The sequence below is a fragment of the Puma concolor genome, chromosome C2, assembly GCF_028749965.1.
Source record: "Puma concolor isolate L17-30 chromosome C2, mPumCon1.1.hap2, whole genome shotgun sequence".
Taxonomy (NCBI): domain Eukaryota; kingdom Metazoa; phylum Chordata; class Mammalia; order Carnivora; family Felidae; genus Puma; species Puma concolor.
The window spans coordinates 113,447,278-113,467,616 of record NC_141675.1 but is presented as its reverse complement, the minus strand read 5'-3'; the positions used below and the strand labels follow the sequence as shown (position 1 = coordinate 113,467,616).

At 40.5% G+C, this 20,339-nt stretch overlaps 1 protein-coding gene across 1 annotated transcript in view; it reads right to left on the bottom strand.

Moving 5' to 3' along the window:
• Nucleotides 1-3,489: 3,489 nt before the first annotated feature.
• The window catches only part of LOC147577496 (uncharacterized), a 38,321-nt gene continuing 21,471 nt past the window's right edge, over nt 3,490-20,339 (bottom strand). The window contains 3 exon segments of the mRNA XM_086675700.1: nt 3,490-5,607; nt 12,415-12,560; nt 12,644-12,826. Coding sequence (XP_086531826.1) covers nt 12,763-12,826 — 64 coding nt within the window. The 3' untranslated portion in view covers nt 3,490-5,607; nt 12,415-12,560; nt 12,644-12,762.

The following is a 20,339-nucleotide window of genomic DNA, read 5'->3' as shown; positions in this document are numbered from 1 at the left end:
ACTGGTGGTTACCAGAGGGGAGGTGGAAGGGGGGGTGCATAAAATAGGTGAAGGAGATTAAGAATACACTTATCATGATGAACACTGAGTAATGTATACAATTGTTGAATCACTATATTGTACGCCTGTACCTAATATGGGACTGTATGTTAACTACACATGAATTAAAATTAAAAAATAAATAAATAAAATGGGAAACCTAAGAGGTAAGCAAGAGCCAAAGCCAACATTTGCCTGAGGGCATCTCAAGTTCCCTGGTGGCTCTGAGTTTCTGATTTCATGACCACCCAATTCTGGTGACAGAAGATAAGGCTCAGAGACCACCAAAGATTAGAGTCTGGTAGGACTACCCCTTCCATACCTGGAACCTTGGTAAGCAAAAAATGCCCCCCAAAGATGTCCTCATCTTAATTCCCTGAACCTGTATGTTGTTACATGGCAATGGGGGACTAAGATTGCAGATGGAATGAGAGTTGCCAATCAGCCAAGTGTAAATTAAGTGGATTATTTTGGAATATCCAGTGGATATAATGTAATCACAATGGCCTTTTAAATATGGAATAAGGAAGATGGTCAGAGTCACAGAAAGATTTGAAGATTCTATGGTGTTAACTTTGAAGATGGAGGAAAAGACCAGAAGCCAAGGAATATATGCAGCCTCTAAATGCTGGAAAAGACAAGAAAGTGGATTCTCCCATTCAGCCTCTAGAAGCAATGCCACCCTGCTGACACTTTGATCTTAGCCCAGCGAAACTCACTTTAGACCTCTCACATCCAGAACTAATAAGACAATACATCTGTGCTGTCTTTAGCCACAAAGTCCATGATAATTTGTCACAACAGCAATAGAACAGTAATATAGACCCCCAAAGGGGTAATATACTTCCAGAACATTTTCAGTACAGGATTGTTAGGGAAGGCTATGGCTATAGAGATAATATAATAATTTCTATAATAAATGTTAAATGAATGTTCAAATGAGACACAGAAGCACACTCAACCCACTCAGGAGTTCAACAGAAGCTCTTGCTTATTGAATTGGATTTAATGAAATAAAAGGATTTCTGCCCCTGCAAAGGCAGGGCAAGGTTCATTAACAATTACATTTACTGGCAAAGGAAGAGCTGAGTCACTATGAGCCTGAAACACGAAAATGATTTAAGTCTGCATGAATTCTGCAGAATTCAAATACCATAAATAGAAATAAATGCCCTTGTCTGCAATCGGTTCCTTCCTTGTCTTTCATATGGTTTTATCTTTTGCCCCAAATGGATTTTTGTAAGTGAAGTAAATAATTCAAACTTCATGATATTCAAAACATGAATCATGAGGATTAATTGGGAAACATTTTACATGTAGGAAATGCAACAGACCCTTAGGTTCACAGAGTAAGAACCCACTAATCCTTCTGTCTCTTGTTCTAAAGTGTTACTGCTTCCTTGTGTGAGGGGTATTCTCATCTTCTTTTAACTCGATGGACATTTGATATTACAGTGGTGATCTTATAATTTTATATTTTCCTTTCAGAGCTAATGTCTTGTGTTTGAGAACACTTTTGCTAACGAAAATATTTTGTGGTGGTGATGTAGTGACCTCAGAACATTTGGGGCAAAGACAAATTAGTTGGCCAAATGGTAACCAGGTTTAAAAGGACTAAATATTGGGGAGAAAGAAGTTGAAGATAAGGGTGTGATCAGGAGAACATAACATTGGCTTTACCCAGTGATATGAAACAGCAAATTGTATTCCCTTCTAATGCCCGTACCCTTAACCTCTTCCCCTTGCTATGTACTCAGGAACTAGTACTGAGCACTGGCAGCCTTATATCCTCCCCACAGCTACTCAGGGTAGAATCTGTATATCTATATTTTCCATACGGACATCCCATCAAAACTCAGCTGTTATGATTTTCTCATTCCTCTGCTTCCACTTTTAGCTATTCTTATTAGGTAGTAGCTCATAAAGTAATACATATGTGATATTACATGTAAATGATTCTGGTATTGTTCTTTCTCCCTAGAAGCCAATAATGACTCAGACTGCTCTGTTTCTTTCCTCCAATACCCATCTATCCCCCCAGGGAGTGTCTCCTCCATCACTGCCAAGTCAGTTCCTGGAATTGGTTTTGAAAGGTGGCAATGAAGGGAGAACTGAGAGGTGAGAGGAGAAAGGAGAGAGGTTAAGTTAATCCTCAAAATAAAGAAATAAGAGAATTTTGGAAATGTAGGAGGAAGGAAAGGTGCTGGTGTAGTGTAGGTATAAGATAATCAGGGACAAGGAGGAAAAGGTAAGAAAGATGCTGGAGGTGGGAATGTGTTAAAGAAGCAACTTCAATGCATTTATAAAAGCACAAAATTTAGATTGTAATCCTGTTTTTATAACTAATAGATATTTGGTCTGGGCTTGTATGAGTAAGACGTTATACACGGACTGGACCATAGGGATCAGAGGTTAAAAGGGTTGGACATGAGCTCATTCTGGTTTGCCCAGGATTTCTCCAATTTTAGCACTAAAATGTTCACATCCTGGAAACTTCTTCACTCTTTGTCAAACTGGGATATTTGGTTACTCTACGTCATTAGTGACCAATAATGGCTTCACATGTTCTGTTTCCTGAGAGAATAGTAAACTGGTTTTTCCCGAGAGTAGTTGCTGAAGATGAAGAGACAACTATGATGACACTTACCAAGAAAAGGGTAAGGAAGAAGGAAAAAATGGAGGGGAAAAAGAAAGCTGAAAGAAAGTGTGTGTGTGCATGTGTGTGTAAGAGAGTGTGTGTATGTGTGAGAATGTGTGTGTGAGAGAGAATGTGAAAGAGAATGTGGGTGAGAGATTGTATGTTAAAGAGAATGTGTGTGTGTGAGAGAGAGAATGTGTTGTGAGTGTGAGAGAAAGAGAATGTAGGTGAGAGACAGTGTGTTAAAGAGAATGTGTGTGTGTGTGTGTGTGTAGAGAGAGAATGTGTGTGTATGAGAGAATGTGCATGTGAGAGAGAGAATGTGTGTGAGAGAGGTAGTGTGTGAGAGAGCTGGTGTATGTGAAAGAGGTGTGTGTGTGAGTGTGCATGTGAGAGAGAATGTGTGTGAGAGAAAATGTGTGTGTGTGTGTGTGTGTGCGCATGCGTGTGTGTTTATAAGGGAGGACCTGAAGCAATCTTGACCTAATGCAGTAGTTTGCAGCCAGGGGTGATTCCATCCTCCAGGGTTTATCTGGCAATGTCTGGAGATGGTTTTGGTTGCATCGTTGACATCTACTATGAGTAGTGGATGGAATCTAGTGAGTAGATGGTGAACATGCCGCTAAACAACCTGCGCATTGGACAACCCTCCACAAGAAAGAATTCTCCAGCCTCACATGTCAATAGTGATCAGAAAAACATACAGGAGGAGGGTTGGGGGTGCAGCTTTCCTGTCTGGTTTTCCAGTGTCTAAAATGGTAGTGCTAGTATATAAATAGAGTGCTACAAGAATATGAGCAAAAAGCAGGAAACAGGTGTCAATGTCTCTTATTCAGATGCCCAGGTTTAGGATAAAATGCTTGACTGTGAAAATAACAATGCTTTTCTCCAAGGTTTTCTGATGTTAGGAAAAGGGGGAGTATCCCACTTTGCTCAGAATCTATTAAACATAATGTCAAATTGGAATTAAATCGGTAATTAGGAGAGGTGAAGTTGATCTTATGAGTGTTAGAACCAGCTCATTCATTCCCTCAACAAGCGTAATATTCTTTCACACCAGGATTCTTGAAGAAACTGGAGACCCAAAGATGAATATGATACAACTAGGAGACAAAAAAATGTATATAATTATTTAAGATGAGCATCATGCCATGGGAACACAAGAAGAGGGGCTTCTGCTGGAAGAAAATATCTCAGAAGAGGTAAAATTTCACCTGGGCCTTGAAAAATAAGTAGTAAATAGGAGTAAATAATCCACCAGAGAAGGCAAGAAAAGGACAGTCCAGACCAAGGCAACGGCAAGTGCAAATCATGGGGCTTTAAAGAGTTATGTAGTAGGTCTTTGAACACTCACCTTTGCAGCAAGTAGACTTGTGGAAAAAAGAAAGAAGAGACTGGCTATCTGAAGTTAAGGAAAAGACTACAATGATATCTACAACCCATTCTCTCAAGTCAAACAGCATATACATTGTCCCCACACCCATGATTATTCTCTCCTCTCAGGATCAGCCCACATGTCCCTCCCTCTTTGTTCAAAACCTCTTCTTCAAGGTCCCTCTATACACCCCTCAGGCCAAAGAGATGCTTTTGTCCCTGCACTATACACAGTTTATACCATTTAATACTCATTTACCCCTTTGTTGTAGTGACTGCATTTCCTTAGTATAAATCTTATAATTGCCCATCTATGTCATGAACTTGTAAACATTTTTTTTTTTATTTTTAAGTTTATTTATTTTGAGAGAGACAGAGAGCATATGAGCAGGGGGGGCGGGCAGAGAGAGAGGGAGAGAGAGAATCCCAAGCAGGCTCTGCGCTGTCAGCGTAGGGCCCTAAGCAGGGCTCGAACTCACGTACCATGAGATCATGACCTGAGAGAGTCGGATATTCAACCAGCTGAGCCTCCCAGGTGTCCCAACATCGTGAACTTTTTAAAGAGATGGACCAAATCCATATGGCTTGGTTCCCCCAAGGATTAGATTACCACAGTCCTTGGCAATCATATATACAGAATACATGTTGGTGAAATAATATTATTAAAATAAAATACTATTGGATGTGAACAAAACTGAAAAGGAAACTTAAGTATGAAACATTTAATTTAGTGCTCTGCTAAAGATTATTTTTCAGGGGAGAAAGAAAGCATTCTTCTAAACTTATGATTAGTAAATATTATGTATTTCATACATGGCCCATCTTGGTCACTCAATAAATATTTTTCTAATAAATAAAACATCAAATAAGATGTTCAAAATTGAGTTGATGTTACTGGTTAAATTTCTCCTAATGGGTCATGTTGCTTTTTACATCAGCATTCTATCCCTGTGCTTCGGCTTTCAATGCATAAAAGAAATAATCAATTGCCCTGATACACTCTCACATGCCCCCAAAAGTATGACTATGTTTGTACAGAGCTCCATTCTTTTGAGATAGGCAGATGGAGTTCACACTGGCTGACACAGTACCGCATTCAATGGAAGCTTTGTAGTGGGCAGAGGTGGGTGGGGTGTGAGAGTCAGTCCTCTTTGAGAAAAACGAGCCAATATATTGGACTTAACTTGGGCTTTTTGGTCCTGGCTAAGCCTTCAATAGGTTTAACCAGAATTATCAATAGACAAGAATTTTAGAATCATGAAAACTTCAAGCTAGAAGGAAGCTCACAATATCATTTTATCTAATCCCCTGAGTCCTAGACATAATGTTGCATCATTCTTGTTTTATTTATTTACATATTTATTTACTGATGAAGCACTTAGAGTTCAAATTACTTTCCCAAAGTCACTTGCAAAAAATGAGCTTTACTAGCAGTCCCTGGGTGGCTCAGTAGGTTAAGGATCTGACTCTTGATCTCGGCTCACGTTGTGGTTTTAGGGTCATGAGTTCAGGCCCTGAGTTGGGCCCTGCATTGGACTCTGGGCTGGTCGTGAAGCCTATTTAAGAAAAAAAACAAAAAATGAAAGTGAGCTTTACTAAAGAATATGAAAATTTCCCAACTAGCCACTCTATTTGAAGTTAAGACTGATACATTATTTACATAGAAAACTGAGAAAAATTTAAATATTTGCATTTATTTATTTACTCATTTAAAACAACAAAAATAAGCCCGCTGCATGTTATCATAATGTAAAACTACGAAAAATAATTATCCTTTCCAAAACAAACAAACAAAAGGCCATGATACGAGCAACATTGTTTTATATATTTGCAAATCTCTTTAATATTTAGCTTAACAGGCAGCTAGATTCTCATCTTTCCATGCATTCAATCTGTTGCTGTATATTGTTTTGGTTGAAATAAATGAAGAAACTCCAGCCTCATACAGATGAGTAATTGAGAATGAAAGAGGCATTTTAATATGCTTTTCAGTTAATTGAGGATATTATTCTCTACTACTACACCAAAACTTGATATTGTCAAACTCTGAGAGGAGAGTTCACTTTTCTAAGCATCAGGGCTGTTGTGAGAATTACATCAGATGATGTTTTAAAGAGCTTAGGACAGGGGCGCCTGGGTGGCTCAGTTGGTTAAGTGGCCGACTTCAGCTCAGGTCATGATCTCGCGGGTCTGTGAGTTCGAGCCCCATGTCGGGCTCTGTGCTGACAGCTCAGAGCCTGGAGCCTGTTTCTGATTCTGTGTCTCCCTCTCTCTGATCCTCCCCTGTTCATGCTCTGTCTCTCCCTGTCTCAAAAATAAATAAAACGTCAAAAAAAATTAAAAAAAAAAAAGAGCTTAGGACATATGTCTGCTACATATGTATGTGTGTCTGGTTGTGTATATATATATCATATGGCTTATAAGGTAGAACTTAAATAATTAAATCATTCCCACAAAGGAATTTCTATCATCTCATATATATTTGGAGCTAACTGGAACTTACAAAAGGGAGGTGGTTTCTTGTGCATCTACAAATAACATACACACACACACATACAAACATATATACATATATACATGTATGTATATATGTATATATGTTTACACACACACATACATATAAGGGGTTACTGAAATACAAGATGGGGACAAAAAGACCCCAAAATATGCATTACAACACATATGGATTCAATTGATCATTTTAGGTTCCATATTGTACCTATTCTTTATTTTTCTTTCCTGGTCCAGAATTCTTGTTTAGACTTGCTTGTTCTTTTACGAGTTATTTTATATACATATAAAAGAACCAAACTGCAAAATACAGGGAATGCTCTCTTTTCAGAATCAGCCCTTAAGCACTGGTTAAATGCCAAAACTTAAATGTTCTTAGCATTAATATGGAAGTGCATGTTATATATATATATATATATATATATATATATATATATATATATATGCACTTATATATATTTATAAATAAATATATGTATAAAATTTATATATTTATAAAGACACACACAGACATCCCAGTTATAAAAGGTGGTCTCTTTGCTTTGAACTGAGATACGTTGGTTAAAACACTTTGGTTGTTAAACTTTACCTGCTTTCACAATACAAAGATTATCTGGGCCTCCAGTGGGTAGGATGATCAGATAACTGGTCACAGGCCAAAACTGGATGGCTAGGGAATGACTGTTTATTGTAGCTACTGGCTCAGAGAAGAGTGCCTGGCGTGTAACTATAAGAGCAAAGGCATCTTGTTCCAGGAGCCAGCTAGTACGGAGCACGTCAGGAATTTGGAGTCAGGCCTGGCTGACCCCAAAGCCATGACCCTTTTACTCTTACTCCTCACTGTCTCTGGAAAGCGGGAGGCAGTGTGTGAGTGGTGCCTTCTTACATGTCATCCTGCCCCCATTCTTGATCTCACAAATTATAGAATCTGAAACCTATTCATTCCCCTTCACACTACAATAATGAGCACTGAATTTGCTGCTTGACCACAACTACAGAAGGGAGGTAGGGCTAAAAAGAAATCCTCCTCCAAAAGGAATTTCCATCATCTCCTATACATTTGGAACTAACTGGAGCTTAGAAAGGCAGGTGTCTTCTCGTACATCTACAAATAACCTTGACCCTGGTAAACAATTTTCTGAAAGTGATGCTTCTGGTGTCCATCCCACAGTGAGTGGTTTTGTTTGGTCAAGTGTTGGTTTCTGGGTAGTTAGTTTAGGATGGGATGAACAGTTTTATAGTTAAGGGGGTTGGGGGTGGACACCACTGCTTTCCTCTCTCCTCAGGCCCATCAGACCAGTGGGAAGGGGTGAGCTTGCTGGTTGCTGGCAGCACTTTTCAGTCTGTATGGACTGTAGAAGGGGCTTTGAGTCAATCCATGATTCCCCAGTCCTGACCTCCCCTCTGCCAAACTCTGCCCAACTAACTCATTAACTTTCCCAGGGGTTTTCCTTTTTTTTTTTTTTTTTTTCCCTTTGATTTACCCAAGGGCTAGGCTTGCTCTTAGGGTGGGAAAGACTTTAAACAATCTGCATTTGAAAAGAGGAAGTGGAAAGAAGAAAAGAAAAACCAGGAGAGGCAAAGGCAGCTGTTTCCTACGAAGCTTTGACAGCTGCACAGCTGTTCACTGTCCTTTTGCCCCGGTGGAAACTGGTTTCCACCCTAGCCCTCTCTGCTGCTTTTGTGTCTCCCTGGCCTATCCAGATAGCTGTAACCTTGTCCCGTCATTGCTCTTAGAAGGTTAAGATTCTGAGCTGCATTATGTGAGCTCTGGGACAAGTGGGTCAGTTCTTCACTGTTACCTCCGCGGCTATCGTTTTCCTACAATAACAATAACCATCTATGGCACTGTACAAATACTACCTCCTCATTCCATCCTCACAGTTACCCAGTGAGGAAGAGTGTATTATTACCTTCACGTTACAGATGAAGAAAGTGGCACTTAGCCATGTGTCCAAGTCATCTGACTCCAAGGCCTGTTCTCTAGACCGAGGATTCCAAAATGTCTTCCTGTCAGTTGCATGCTTGTTAAGAACAGATGTCCAGGCAGCCAACTCAGAGATCTTGACTGAGCAAATGTGGAGTGGGGCCCCAATCTATTTTTAAGACACGTCTGTGGTGAAGGCTGGATTTAAATCTTCCCGGTGCTGCTCTACATCTTTATAGACGCTGCTTGGCACAGCCCAGGCGCATTTCTTAGCTCTGATTAATCACTCCTTCCTCTGGGTTCTCAGAGCACCCTGTTCTCACTGCTAGTACAACAGGAAACAAACACACTGTGTTAAAATTAGCTGGTGCTGTGTCCGTCTCGCTGACGAGTTGGGAAATTACTTGATTTCCAGGATCCTGTTTCTCTTTCACTTCCTCTTCCTGGATTGCTCTATCCATTGATCTTTACACAGGTTGGTTTTCCTTACTATTTGGGCCTCCACTTAAAAGTTCCCTCCTCAGAGAAAGCTTTTCTGAGGACCTGCCTAATTAATTAAGAAGCCCATCACTCATTGACTGTCATGTCACCCGATTTCATGATGTAGCAAAAAGTACAGGTGCTCAGTTAGAACCCAATTACCCAAAGGCAGATTAAGCACATTCTTAGGGCACCAGAAAAACAGAGGTACCAAACATTTTTTAAACAGGTTGGCATATAGTTTTTCATTTTTTTTAACTTTTATTTATTTTTGAGAGACAGAGTGAGAGTAGGGGGGAGGGGCAGAGACAGAGGGAGACACAGAATCCGAAGCAGGCTCCAGGCTCTGCGTTGTCAGCACAGAGCCCAACATGGGGCTTGAACTCATGAACTGTGAGATTGTGACTTGGGCTAAAGTCAGACACTTAACCGACTGAGCCACCCGGGTGTCCCCCCGCCCTTTAAAAAAAATTTTTTTTTTAACCATGGAAGGCATGTGAAAATAAAATTAGGATCTTGATGGCCTCCCTTCCACTTACATTATGACCAAGTATTATTTTTATATAGAGGTATATATTGATAATGGGCTTCAAAACATTTGGGGGCTTTGAGTCTCTAAAGCTTTTAATCTGGAATCTATGTTAATATGTCTATTAACATCTTTGCTTTCTAAAAACATTTTGAAAACCAATTGGGCAGGTATTATTACCTAGTTCCATCTTGAAGTGGTAAAAAAAAAAAAAATTAAAAAAAAGCACAATAAAGAGGAGACGGAGTCAGATTTCACAGGCTAAGGGCTAAGCAAGACTTCTCCCCCAACCCCCATTGCACACACCAATCACAGGTCCAGCTTGGTCATCTGTGCTTCTCACCTACTGGCTATAGACTGGATGTTCCAATGACCCCCTCTTTGGGTTCCATTAATTAGCTAGAGCAGCTCATGGAACTCAGAGAAACATTTTACTTAGTAGATTACGAGCTTGTTCCAAAGGATATAATTCAGGAACAGACAGACAGAAGAGATATGATGAGGGAGCATGAAGCAAACTGGGAGCAAAGTGCAGGCAGACTAACAGCAACCCCCCCACCCCACTCAAGCTGGGACATGTATAATAATCCTTGGACACTCCAGGTTACCAAGAACAGGAAAGGACAAAAAAAAAAACAAATGGTTAAACTGACAAGAGTCTCCACCAGTTTACCAGAAAAAGGCAATCCCATCATGACCAAAAATCCAGGAACTCCCTACAGTCTTAATGTTAATGCTTTACTAGAGGGAACAACCTTAGCTTGACATTAGCTAGGCCTCCAGTAAGTCTTTAGCTTGTGAAAGTCTCTTTGGAAACTCCCTCTCCCCCAACTCCATAAATGGCGACTCCCACACTTACAGTGCAGCTCTTCCTGCCCACGGTTCCTGTCCCCATGCTTTAATAAAATCACCTTTTTGCACGAAAGACGTCTCCAAGAATTCATCCTTGACCGTGGGCTCCAGAACCCACAAACTCCCCATCACCCCAAAACTTCATTAAATGCATAGACCAGAGTATGGGAGAAGAGTGTGGAGCTTCCAAGTCCAAATATACTCTCCTTCCAAATCTCCTTCACCAACCTGGAAGGTCTCTTACAACCCCATCCTTTGGGGATTTATGGAGGCTTCCTCACATAGGCATGATTGATTAAATCATTGGCCATTGGTGACTGAACTCAATTTCCAGCCCCTCCCCACTCCTCAGAGGTCTGAAAATTCCAACCCTCTAATCACGTGGTTGGTTCCCCTGGCAACCAGCCCCCTCCTCAGGTTCAGTCCTAAAGCTACCTCATTAATATAACAAAAGACACCTTTGTCACTCTCAACACTTAGGAAATTCCAAGGGTTTTAGGACCTCAGTTCCAGAAATGGGACTTAGACCCAATATATACAAGTATTCCCACTTTTTGAAAGTTTGAGTTAGGGCACTTCATTTTTGTGAAAGAGCTATGTACCTGAGTAGCTGTTTTTGCCAACAGAACACAATCTGAAGAGGACTTTCACTTTCATAAAAGTGAAAATAGCGTATAGTGTTTGTTTTGCATGGAGCCATTACAGAGGCAGCATATGCTGAACAGTGAGAGGGGCACCTCCGGTTCCTTCCCCAGGAACCACATTCAGCATCTCAGCATGAAGCCACCACAGCTCTGAACAGTGTCTGTGAACATCTGTGCTTTCTCGAAATTTATTTTGTGCACCTGCTAACACGATATGTCCTAAGGTATCTGAAAAGCCTAAGAGAGGTTATTTTTGGGGTTTGGGGACAGTCAAAAAATTTTTCCATATAAATTTCGGCTTATAAAAGCTTTCATAGGAGAGTTCTTCCTTCAGATAGTGGGGGAAGCCTGCATTTGTTATAAATTACAATACTACACCAGTCAGCGAGGGCCCAAATGCCAAGGTATCCACAATATAGAAAATAAGAAAATATGAGTTATGTACTTTAGTCCTATAAACCCTATAAAGGTGACTGAAACATAGCTGCAGACTTGTGGAAACCACTGCCTTCTAACTGGAAGAGGGTCTGTTAGAAGTGGAAACACTTGGTCTTTTCATGGACTCAGACATTATAATTAAAGTTTGACTCGACTGACATTCTTCCCTAGACTTGGGGACTACACATCACCTTTTCCCGCTCTGTCCAGTTTTTAAAGAAAGGTTTCTTACAAATGTGTTGTCCTTTATTGATATTCTCAATAAACGTTGGCAAGGATGTGGCTTGGAATGAAACTACTTCTTTTTCAGATATAAAGACAGACATAGGTCCTGTAAAATCTACAGAGAGAAGCAGTGTGAGGAGAGAAAAGCATGTCACTGTGATCTCTGAGGAGCTGTCCCTCTCCAGAACCTAAAGTGGGCCAGAAAACTGTTTCAACTCATCCTGATTCAAAAGGAGGATGAGATGCAGGGGGCAGAAGAGAAAAGGAAGTGAGGAGCCTAAGAAGACCGTAAGGGTATTAAGGGGATGTGTTCCAAAAAGGACGCTTAGCAGAAATCAGAGACGGCTCTCTCTTCCACACAAGGGAAGAACATTTATTAAATAATTTTGTGCTGCAGCTTCTATTAATTGCTTGCTAACATATTTTCCCACCTATCTCTTGATTCAGTTTTTGTAAAAGCAGATGAATTGATTTATCAATATACAGTGAATTTAGTTCAGTGCTTATAAATTTTGGTATCGCAGAATTACAGCTATTTTAGGATTCAGAAAATTAATCTTTTGCCTATGCAGGAATTCCGGAAAGGAGTTAGTTAATGCACGCAACCTATTCGATTACTAGACACCCTCTAGTGTTAACTGTAATTGGCTGGGTAGGTACATAGCATGTTAATGAAATGGGTTGATCCAAAAGATAAAGTTGAGGATATGCAGAGAATAAAAATGAACCCAAAAATGTGTCTAACGGAATCTCCTACCTGAAAAGCAGGTCAGAAATCTTCATTCAAAATCCATTCTCAAAGCCAGTATTGTGATAACACCAATAGAGAGGCTGTAGTTACTTTCTGCTGGGAGCCTGGGTGGTCAAGGTTCTGTGCTGCTAGTTGCATAGGCAGGGTGCTTTCTGAGAAGTAAGAAGGAAAAATGTGACTGGCTTTAACACTGAGTATATTTTAATATATTACATGGATATAATAAATGACATACTATATGATGACTCCAGGGTAGATAATTTAGTAGTTCATCCAGCTCATCAGGGATCCAGGCCCTTTCTGTCTTCTTGCTCCGCCTGCCTTAGATGTTAGCCTTGACCTCAGATGTGTTCTCTACCACTTCGAGATGGATGCCCCATCTCCAGGCATCACCTCTTCACACAAAGATGTCTCACACCTGGAACAGGGAAAGAGAGCACTTACTTCCCTCCTGTATCTTTTGAAGAGATGAAGGCTTTTCCAAAGGCCTTTCTCTCCTATCTCATTGGCAAGAATTGGGTCCCACATGCTCATTGCCGATCTAAATAATGACAAAGGCCATGGTTACCATGCTTGGCTCAGACCAATCCTGCTTTACACCCTTGTGGCTGGGCAGAAGCCCAGCCTCCCTTAAAGTTTATGGCCCACTGGTTCCTGAAAATACTTGGGTTTCAATTGACAAGGGGAAAGAAGAAAATGGATGTACAACAGACCACCCCATAAAGAAGGCAGTATATTTGGAGACAGAGAAGGGATTGTAGCATCCTCAAAAAAAAAAAAAAAAAGGAACTCCTTATTATTCACAAGTTCTTTCAAATACTGACATCAATGTTTTTGCCATTTCCACTTGGGCTTGGATATTTTTTCTGGATAGAAGTAAAATAAATCTAATCCCTTTTGTTGTGCCAACTGCCCAAGGATGGTATTGAAATACAGTTCTCATGTAACTCCTAAGCCTTTTCCTCCCCCAGCTAAATTCCTCCAGTCTCCTCAGCCATTCCTCATGGTTTCTAAATCCTTCACTATGTCTTCTCACTGCACATCCCTCATTTCTCCCCCAAAAGAAACTGAACTTTTAAGATCTAGCTTTGGAAAGCCCTTATATACTCCGTGATCTCTATTTTCTGTTCCCTCACTCTCCACCTCAAAGCTAACATTTATGGAACCCTATATGCCAGCCAGTGGGCCAAAGGGGTTACCTAGAATCTCACCAAATCATCGTCGGAACCCTATGGGACCATTCTAATTCTATCTTAATTTCATAAGTGACAAAATTGAGGCACAGAGAAATTAAGTAATTTGCTTACATCACACAGTGTATAAATGGTGAGGCCAAGATTCAAAATCAGATGATCAGACTTTGGAGTCTTGTCTCATAAGCACCACACTCTACAGACTTATCTACTCTTATCTGTATCCCCAGAACGCTCCTTGTCCGGTGCCTGACACATAGTAAACACAAATACTTGGTGAGTGAATGAGTGATTCGTGGTTCTTCTCTTGTATATAACACCGTCTATTAATTTCTTCCTGAAAATACAATTCCCCACATTGAAAACACTACAAGTGTTTTTGACCAGAAAAACTAAATGGTATATGTGGAAAGTCAAATAATGCCTGCCAAAAGATGTATACATCCTAATCCCATAAATCTGTGAAAGTGCTACTTTATTTTTTTTTTTAATTTTTTTTCCCAACGTTTATTTATTTTTGGGACAGAGAGAGACAGAGCATGAACGAGGGAGGGGCAGAGAGAGAGGGCGACACAGAATCGGAAACAGGCTCCAGGCTCTGAGCCATCAGCCCAGAGCCTGACGCGGGGCTCGAACTCAGGGACCGCGAGATCGTGACCTGGCTGAAGTCGGACGCTTAACCGACTGCGCCACCCAGGCGCCCCATTCTGTGAAAGTGCTACTTTAAATGGCAAAAGAAATTTTATAGACATGATTAAGTTAAGGGTCTTCACATGGGGAGATTATCCAGGTGGGTCCAATGTCACAAGGTCCCTAGAAGAGGGAGGCAGAAGGGTCAGAGTCAGAACAGGAGATGGGTTGAGAGAAGCAGGGGTCACAGTCAAAGACATGTGAGGATCCTACCCTGCAAGCCTTGAAAATGGTGGAAGAGCTGTAAGCCAAGGAGCTTGAGTGGCCTCTAGAAGCTGGAAAAGGCAGGGAAACAAATTGTGCCCGCCCCTCCTCTGGAAGAAACCCAGCCTTGCTCATGTTGATTTCAGACTTGTGATCTCCAGCTGTAAATATTTATCCCTCCTCCATCTCAAGAAGGTAACTACGTTTTGGTGTTTGGTTGGCTCAGTGACTTTTCTGTTACAGGGTAAGAAACAAGTTAACAGATCTCTAGAACATCTCTGCTGGTGCTGCTTTTGTTTTCAAAAGACTGACAGGCAGAGATGTGGAATCCAATGTTGTCTTTTGTTCCAGTGGGGTGAAGGGTGGGCAGGCAGGCTGCTCTACGGAAAAGAAGCCTAAAACAAGTTTGGGAGATTTGCTCAAGACTGAGAAGTAAAAAAGCGAGCTGTGGGTCCTTAGGATATTATTCCAAGAGAGCCGCTCCAGGTGATGGGGGTGATAGGGTGACTCAGGGAATGCAGGTCTGCAGTAAGTGAAATAAACACTATGCAAGAGGGAAACACAAAGGAAATCAAGATGAATTACTAAAATATAACTCCAGGAAAGCAAACATTTTTGCCTGTTTCCCCACTGGCAAACTACTCCTAGCACCTGCAACAGTTCCTGGCAGATAGCAAGCAGTGTGCATTTAATGACTGAATGTGGAGTGTGCTAATGACATGAAGGATGGAAGTTCAGGTGAGATGGAGAGACAGAAGGACAGATCAAAGATAATTCTAAGGTTTTAAATGTGGAAAGGTGGGAGAAAAGCATTATCAGTAATAAAAATGAGTAAGTGAAAAGAAAAAGCTGGTCAGGGTAGAAGACTTAAAATTTGGCTTTGGATTTGTTGACTCTGCTTTTTGTGCAATTCTTTGCATACAGCAGGTGCTGATAAATACATGTGGAACTGAATGCTCAGTGAGCAGCAGGACGTACAAAGACTGAGAATTAAGAAAGTAGAGCTCGCAAGAGAAGACTCCCAAGTCCCTCTATGGAAATGGTGAGTGAATCCTTGAGAGATCTCAGATACAGAATAAGCGTGGGGGTGGGGGGGCGCTGAACAGCAAGGGATATGCACATTTTCTGAAATCATGTACAAATGAACTTATTACTCACCTCAGTTAAAGAAAACTTAGGGGGGCGCCTGGGTGGCTCAGTCGGTTGAGCGTCCGACTTCGCCTCAGGTCACGATCTCGCGGTTAGTGAGTTCGAGCCCCGCGTCGTCTGGCTCTGGGCTGATGGCTCAGAGCCTGGAGCCTGCTTCCAATTCTGTGTCTCCCTCTCTCTCTACCCCTCCCCCGTTCATGCTCTGTCTCTCTCTGTCCCAAAAATAAATAAACGTTAAAAAAAATTAAAAAAAAAAAAAAGAAAAGAAAACTTAGGGACAACTTCCAGGTATTTAGTATTGGAGTTTTATTGTTTTCGAGCGTACGGATTAACATTTTGTATGACAGATTCTCAGTGGCAGGACTCTTAACTCTAAAGGGCCCAGGAAAATTCAACTGTATTCAGCTTTTTAATCTATAGCCAGTAAAAAAAGTTTTATCAATTATACAAAATTTTGTAGATCCAGAGTCTAGGACTTAGTTGACTTGGTTAAAATACATTTATTTATCACTGATAAGCACGGAGACATACAGTTAAGTCCTGCCTATTCCCATCTCTCTCTTTAAGCAAAAACAAAATTGTTTCTCTTTAGTCCCTTAGGCAGAGCTTTAGAACCCCTCAATTTTATGCGATAATACTAAATGATGATAGAGATTAAAGTTATTTGTATTTGTTAATTATTTGTTATTTGTTTTTTGTACTTACCACTTTTGAAGCACTGAAGAGAGCTGCTCAGATGGTCAGGATATCACTATGTGGTTAATATACTTGTAATAGTTAACAGTCATGTGCAGGATTTGGAAAAACTGCTTCCAATATGGCACCTGAGTGCAAAAAAGTAAATTTGGAAGCTTACCAGAAGATTCAGTAAAAACGAAAATTGTAAACATTGTAAAATGAAAACTGATTCCTAGTCTAACCCATTAGGGAACAGTGGTCAGTTTCAATCCTTCATTTTACTTCTACTTCAGATGTTCATGGCGGTTCCTATCTCTACAGCTCTTTATTATTGACATCGGTTCTCTTGTATTCATAATGTCCTATAGTGTAATAAACGGTTCTGATGTGGAATAAAAATGAAGAATTGAAGTGTTGCATTTGCATGCTCCTGGGGAGCTGCCGCACATGTTTCCCTTGTGATGACCCTGATGCCATTATGGTTAGTGCTTCTGCTAACGTAATTACATTAAAATGGGATCTATCCCAAAGTGAGCTCAGGTGTGAAAGTGAGCAGACTCAGCCAGGAAGAATGATGACTGGGGTCCTGAAGAAATATTTCCATAATCTACAGTCTGCACATCCCTGGAGAAGACATTCTGGTTTGGGGGAACAGGAACTGGAACAATGGGAACTGGAAATGTTGGCCATACCATTGCAGCCACCATCTTGATACCCGCATACAAAAAGCCAACTAAGGTTTCCCAGGATTCCCATTCAATTGACCAGGTTCTAAGTGTTTTTGTGAAACGTCATACTCGCATAACCGTCATTAATTCTCTCACATCCTTCATCTCTTGACTAGAAAGGCACTATGTCATGGGTATGAAAAGAGAGCCTTGGAGTTTAACCTGGATGCAAATTCTAGGTGTGACACGTACAAGTTCCGGCCCTTGGGCCAATTAGGTAATTTTACTGAGTCTTCAATTCATCATCTGGAAAATGGGGATAATGATATTCAGCTCACAGGGCTGCTGTGTGTGGTAAACAATATAACCTATAAAATCACCTAGCATCTGGCAGGAGTACAATTAATACAAGCTCACATTTGAGTATATCGAGTGGCCTCCACCTTGCCTTCTTTTCCGCCATTTCACACTTGGTGCCTCTCTATCTCCAGGTGTAATGACAGGAAGTCGGGAGAGGTTCCTAAGTGGTTCCATAGGCAGTGGTTCCTAGTGGACTCTCCAGAAGCAACTTTGTATCCCAGCAGTATCTCTCTGCTTGACAAGTCACTGTCTTATAATATCCTTTGCTGATGCATCCCCTGTAAGTCTGGGAGTAGATGAATTTCTTTAACGCTGAGGTTAAGAATAACAGAAACCAAAATAACTGTCACTATCAAGATTTTGATGAAAATGGCACACAATCACCCATGTATATCAAAGCTTTTGTCATTACTTCTCAGAAAAACCACTGCGCCCCGCCCCAGGCTCCCCAAGAAGTAAAGCTCAATTTGTTATGTCTCTAAGAGACTGCATGCAAAAATTCCTAAATTGTAAAATGTTTTGAAAATTCTCGTTTTCAATTAAAAATAAATAGTGAAAATCAAACATTCCGAACTGTATAATTTAGAAAGAAAAGTCCTCCATGAATGTACCCTCTAGATGCAGCTGACATTCACAGCTTGTGTGTATTCCTCCAGATACTGTGTGTACTAACATCCGCTGTATTATAACTATCATTATTTCTATTTAAAAAAATATTAAACAACATCAGAATCCTACTGGGCAATCTGTTTTGCAATATGATGTTTAAATTTAATGGTATCGTGGACATTATTCCAAGTCATTAGATAGAAGACTAGTTCATTCTTTTAGTGACAACATAAAATTCTATGGTATACGTGTACCCTACAATTCCAGTCCCTTACTAAAGGCTATTTGAGTCATTCCAGGGTCTCCATTTATAAGCAATATCTAATAGGCAATTCTTTTTTTTTTTTATTTTTTTTAACGTTTTATTTATTTTTGAGATAGAGGCAGAGAATGAACAGGGGAGGGGCAGAGAGAGAGGGAGACACAGAATCGGAAGCAGGCTCCAGGCTCTGAGCCATCAGCCCGGAGCCCGACGCGGGGCTCGAACTCACGGACCATGAGATTGTGACCTGAGCTGAAGTCGGACGCTTCACCGACTGAGCCACCCAGACGCCCCTAATAGGCAATTCTTATACACAACTTTATATAACTGTGCAAGGATATCTGTAACAAAAGTTTCTCTTGGTGGGATTTCTGTATTGGAGTATATAAATGTTGAAAATTACAAGTGTTTATGCTAAAATATCCTCCAAAAAGGGGTCACCGATTTGTACTCCCACCAATAGCACAGGAAAGTGCCTGTATCTCCGCCCTGTTTTAATACTCATAATTTTTCCCAATAAGTGCAAATTATACCTAAGTTTAAATTCAAACAGTGAAGTCAAGACTCCCCAAAATTTACTAGAATGTAAGCTGCATAGGAACAGGAATTCGTATGTTTCCTTTACTGCTCTACACCTGCTTAGCTTAGTGCCTGGCGCATAGGAGACACATTTTGTTTAATGAATATATGTTTTATTTTTCCCTTCAGAGTGCTGCTTGTCCTTGTAGTTGCCTATTTTTCTATTAAATTCTTGGGTTTTTTCCCCCATGAGTTCTTGGTAAAATAAGAAAATTAACCATTCTCTATGTGTTGCAAATATTTTTACTCAGATTGTGTTTTTATTTCTCAATATATCTTGCCACTCAGAAGTTCTACATTTTAATGAAATCACACATATGAACCTTTTTTTTTCATGCTTCCGATATGCCTAGTTTTTTTTTTTTCCCCCACTGCAAAATAAAAACACGATTCCATAGGTTTTCATCTTGTCCCTTCAATGTGGCTGTGAGGGTTTTATTTTATTTTGTTTTCACCTGATGCTTCTATTTAGTCTCTACTGATTGGGGAAAAATGTATTGCATAGAATATAGAGTGTACACAGGCAGGGAATCACCAAGGTAGAGAGTTCCAATTTGTGCCTAAACACTGATGCATTTTTATTTCAGGATTTTAATCTCTCTTCCCACACACATGCTAACTTTGTTAGCATCTTTAAAAAAAAATTACAAATGTTATTTATGTACATTGTAAAAAGTTCAAATTATCAGAAATATTTAGAATCAAAAGCAAAAACCTTCCTTTACTTTCTCTCTCTGCCTCTATAATTCCATTCTCTAGATGAAATCTCTGTCAACTCCCTACGGATTCACAAATACACACATATGAGTGGTTCTTTCTCTGCTTGATATTAATAAATAACCGCATCTATGATATGCTACACATATATTCAGTATATGTTTTTGTAATGCCCCGATTTTGAATCTGAGAGACCACCAAGGAACCGATACCGATGCAAAGGCACGAGGGTTTATTTGCAAGCTCGAGCTTGGGCCCAAGTATACCCGACACAGCGGAGCAGGGATTTGGACCCCTAGGTTAAGAGGCATAGCAGTTTTATAGGGGCCAGTGGCCAATGAGATTGTAACACACACAGAAAGTTGCATAGTCATGTCAGTCCACACGCAGGTGGCCAATTGATTACAATTTACCCTATAGTAACTGTTTGAACTAGCCTATCACTCTGGTCAGAATTGGCGCGCAAGTTTGGCGAGCAAAAGGCAGGGTTTACATTCTTTGGCGGTTAGGGGTTCCTCATTCCTATATGAGCCAGTTTCCAGTAAAGGTGTGCTCAGCGGCTTGACTAGGGTGGGGGAGTGTCTTAAGCAATAAGTAGGTCATGTGGGGGTTATACATGAGACCGTGGGTATAGCACAAAATGGGGTTAGTCTTGCTCTGCTTGTCCAGGGGTAGGGGATTTTTGTTAAATTCCTTGGGTCCCACAGTTTTCTGAATGTAGAACTTCTAAAGCCAACGTACTGTAGCCGTTATCCCGTTAGCAAACTGAATCCGTATATACATTTATAATAGCTTTGCAATGGCTGCCTTCATTATTAGGAG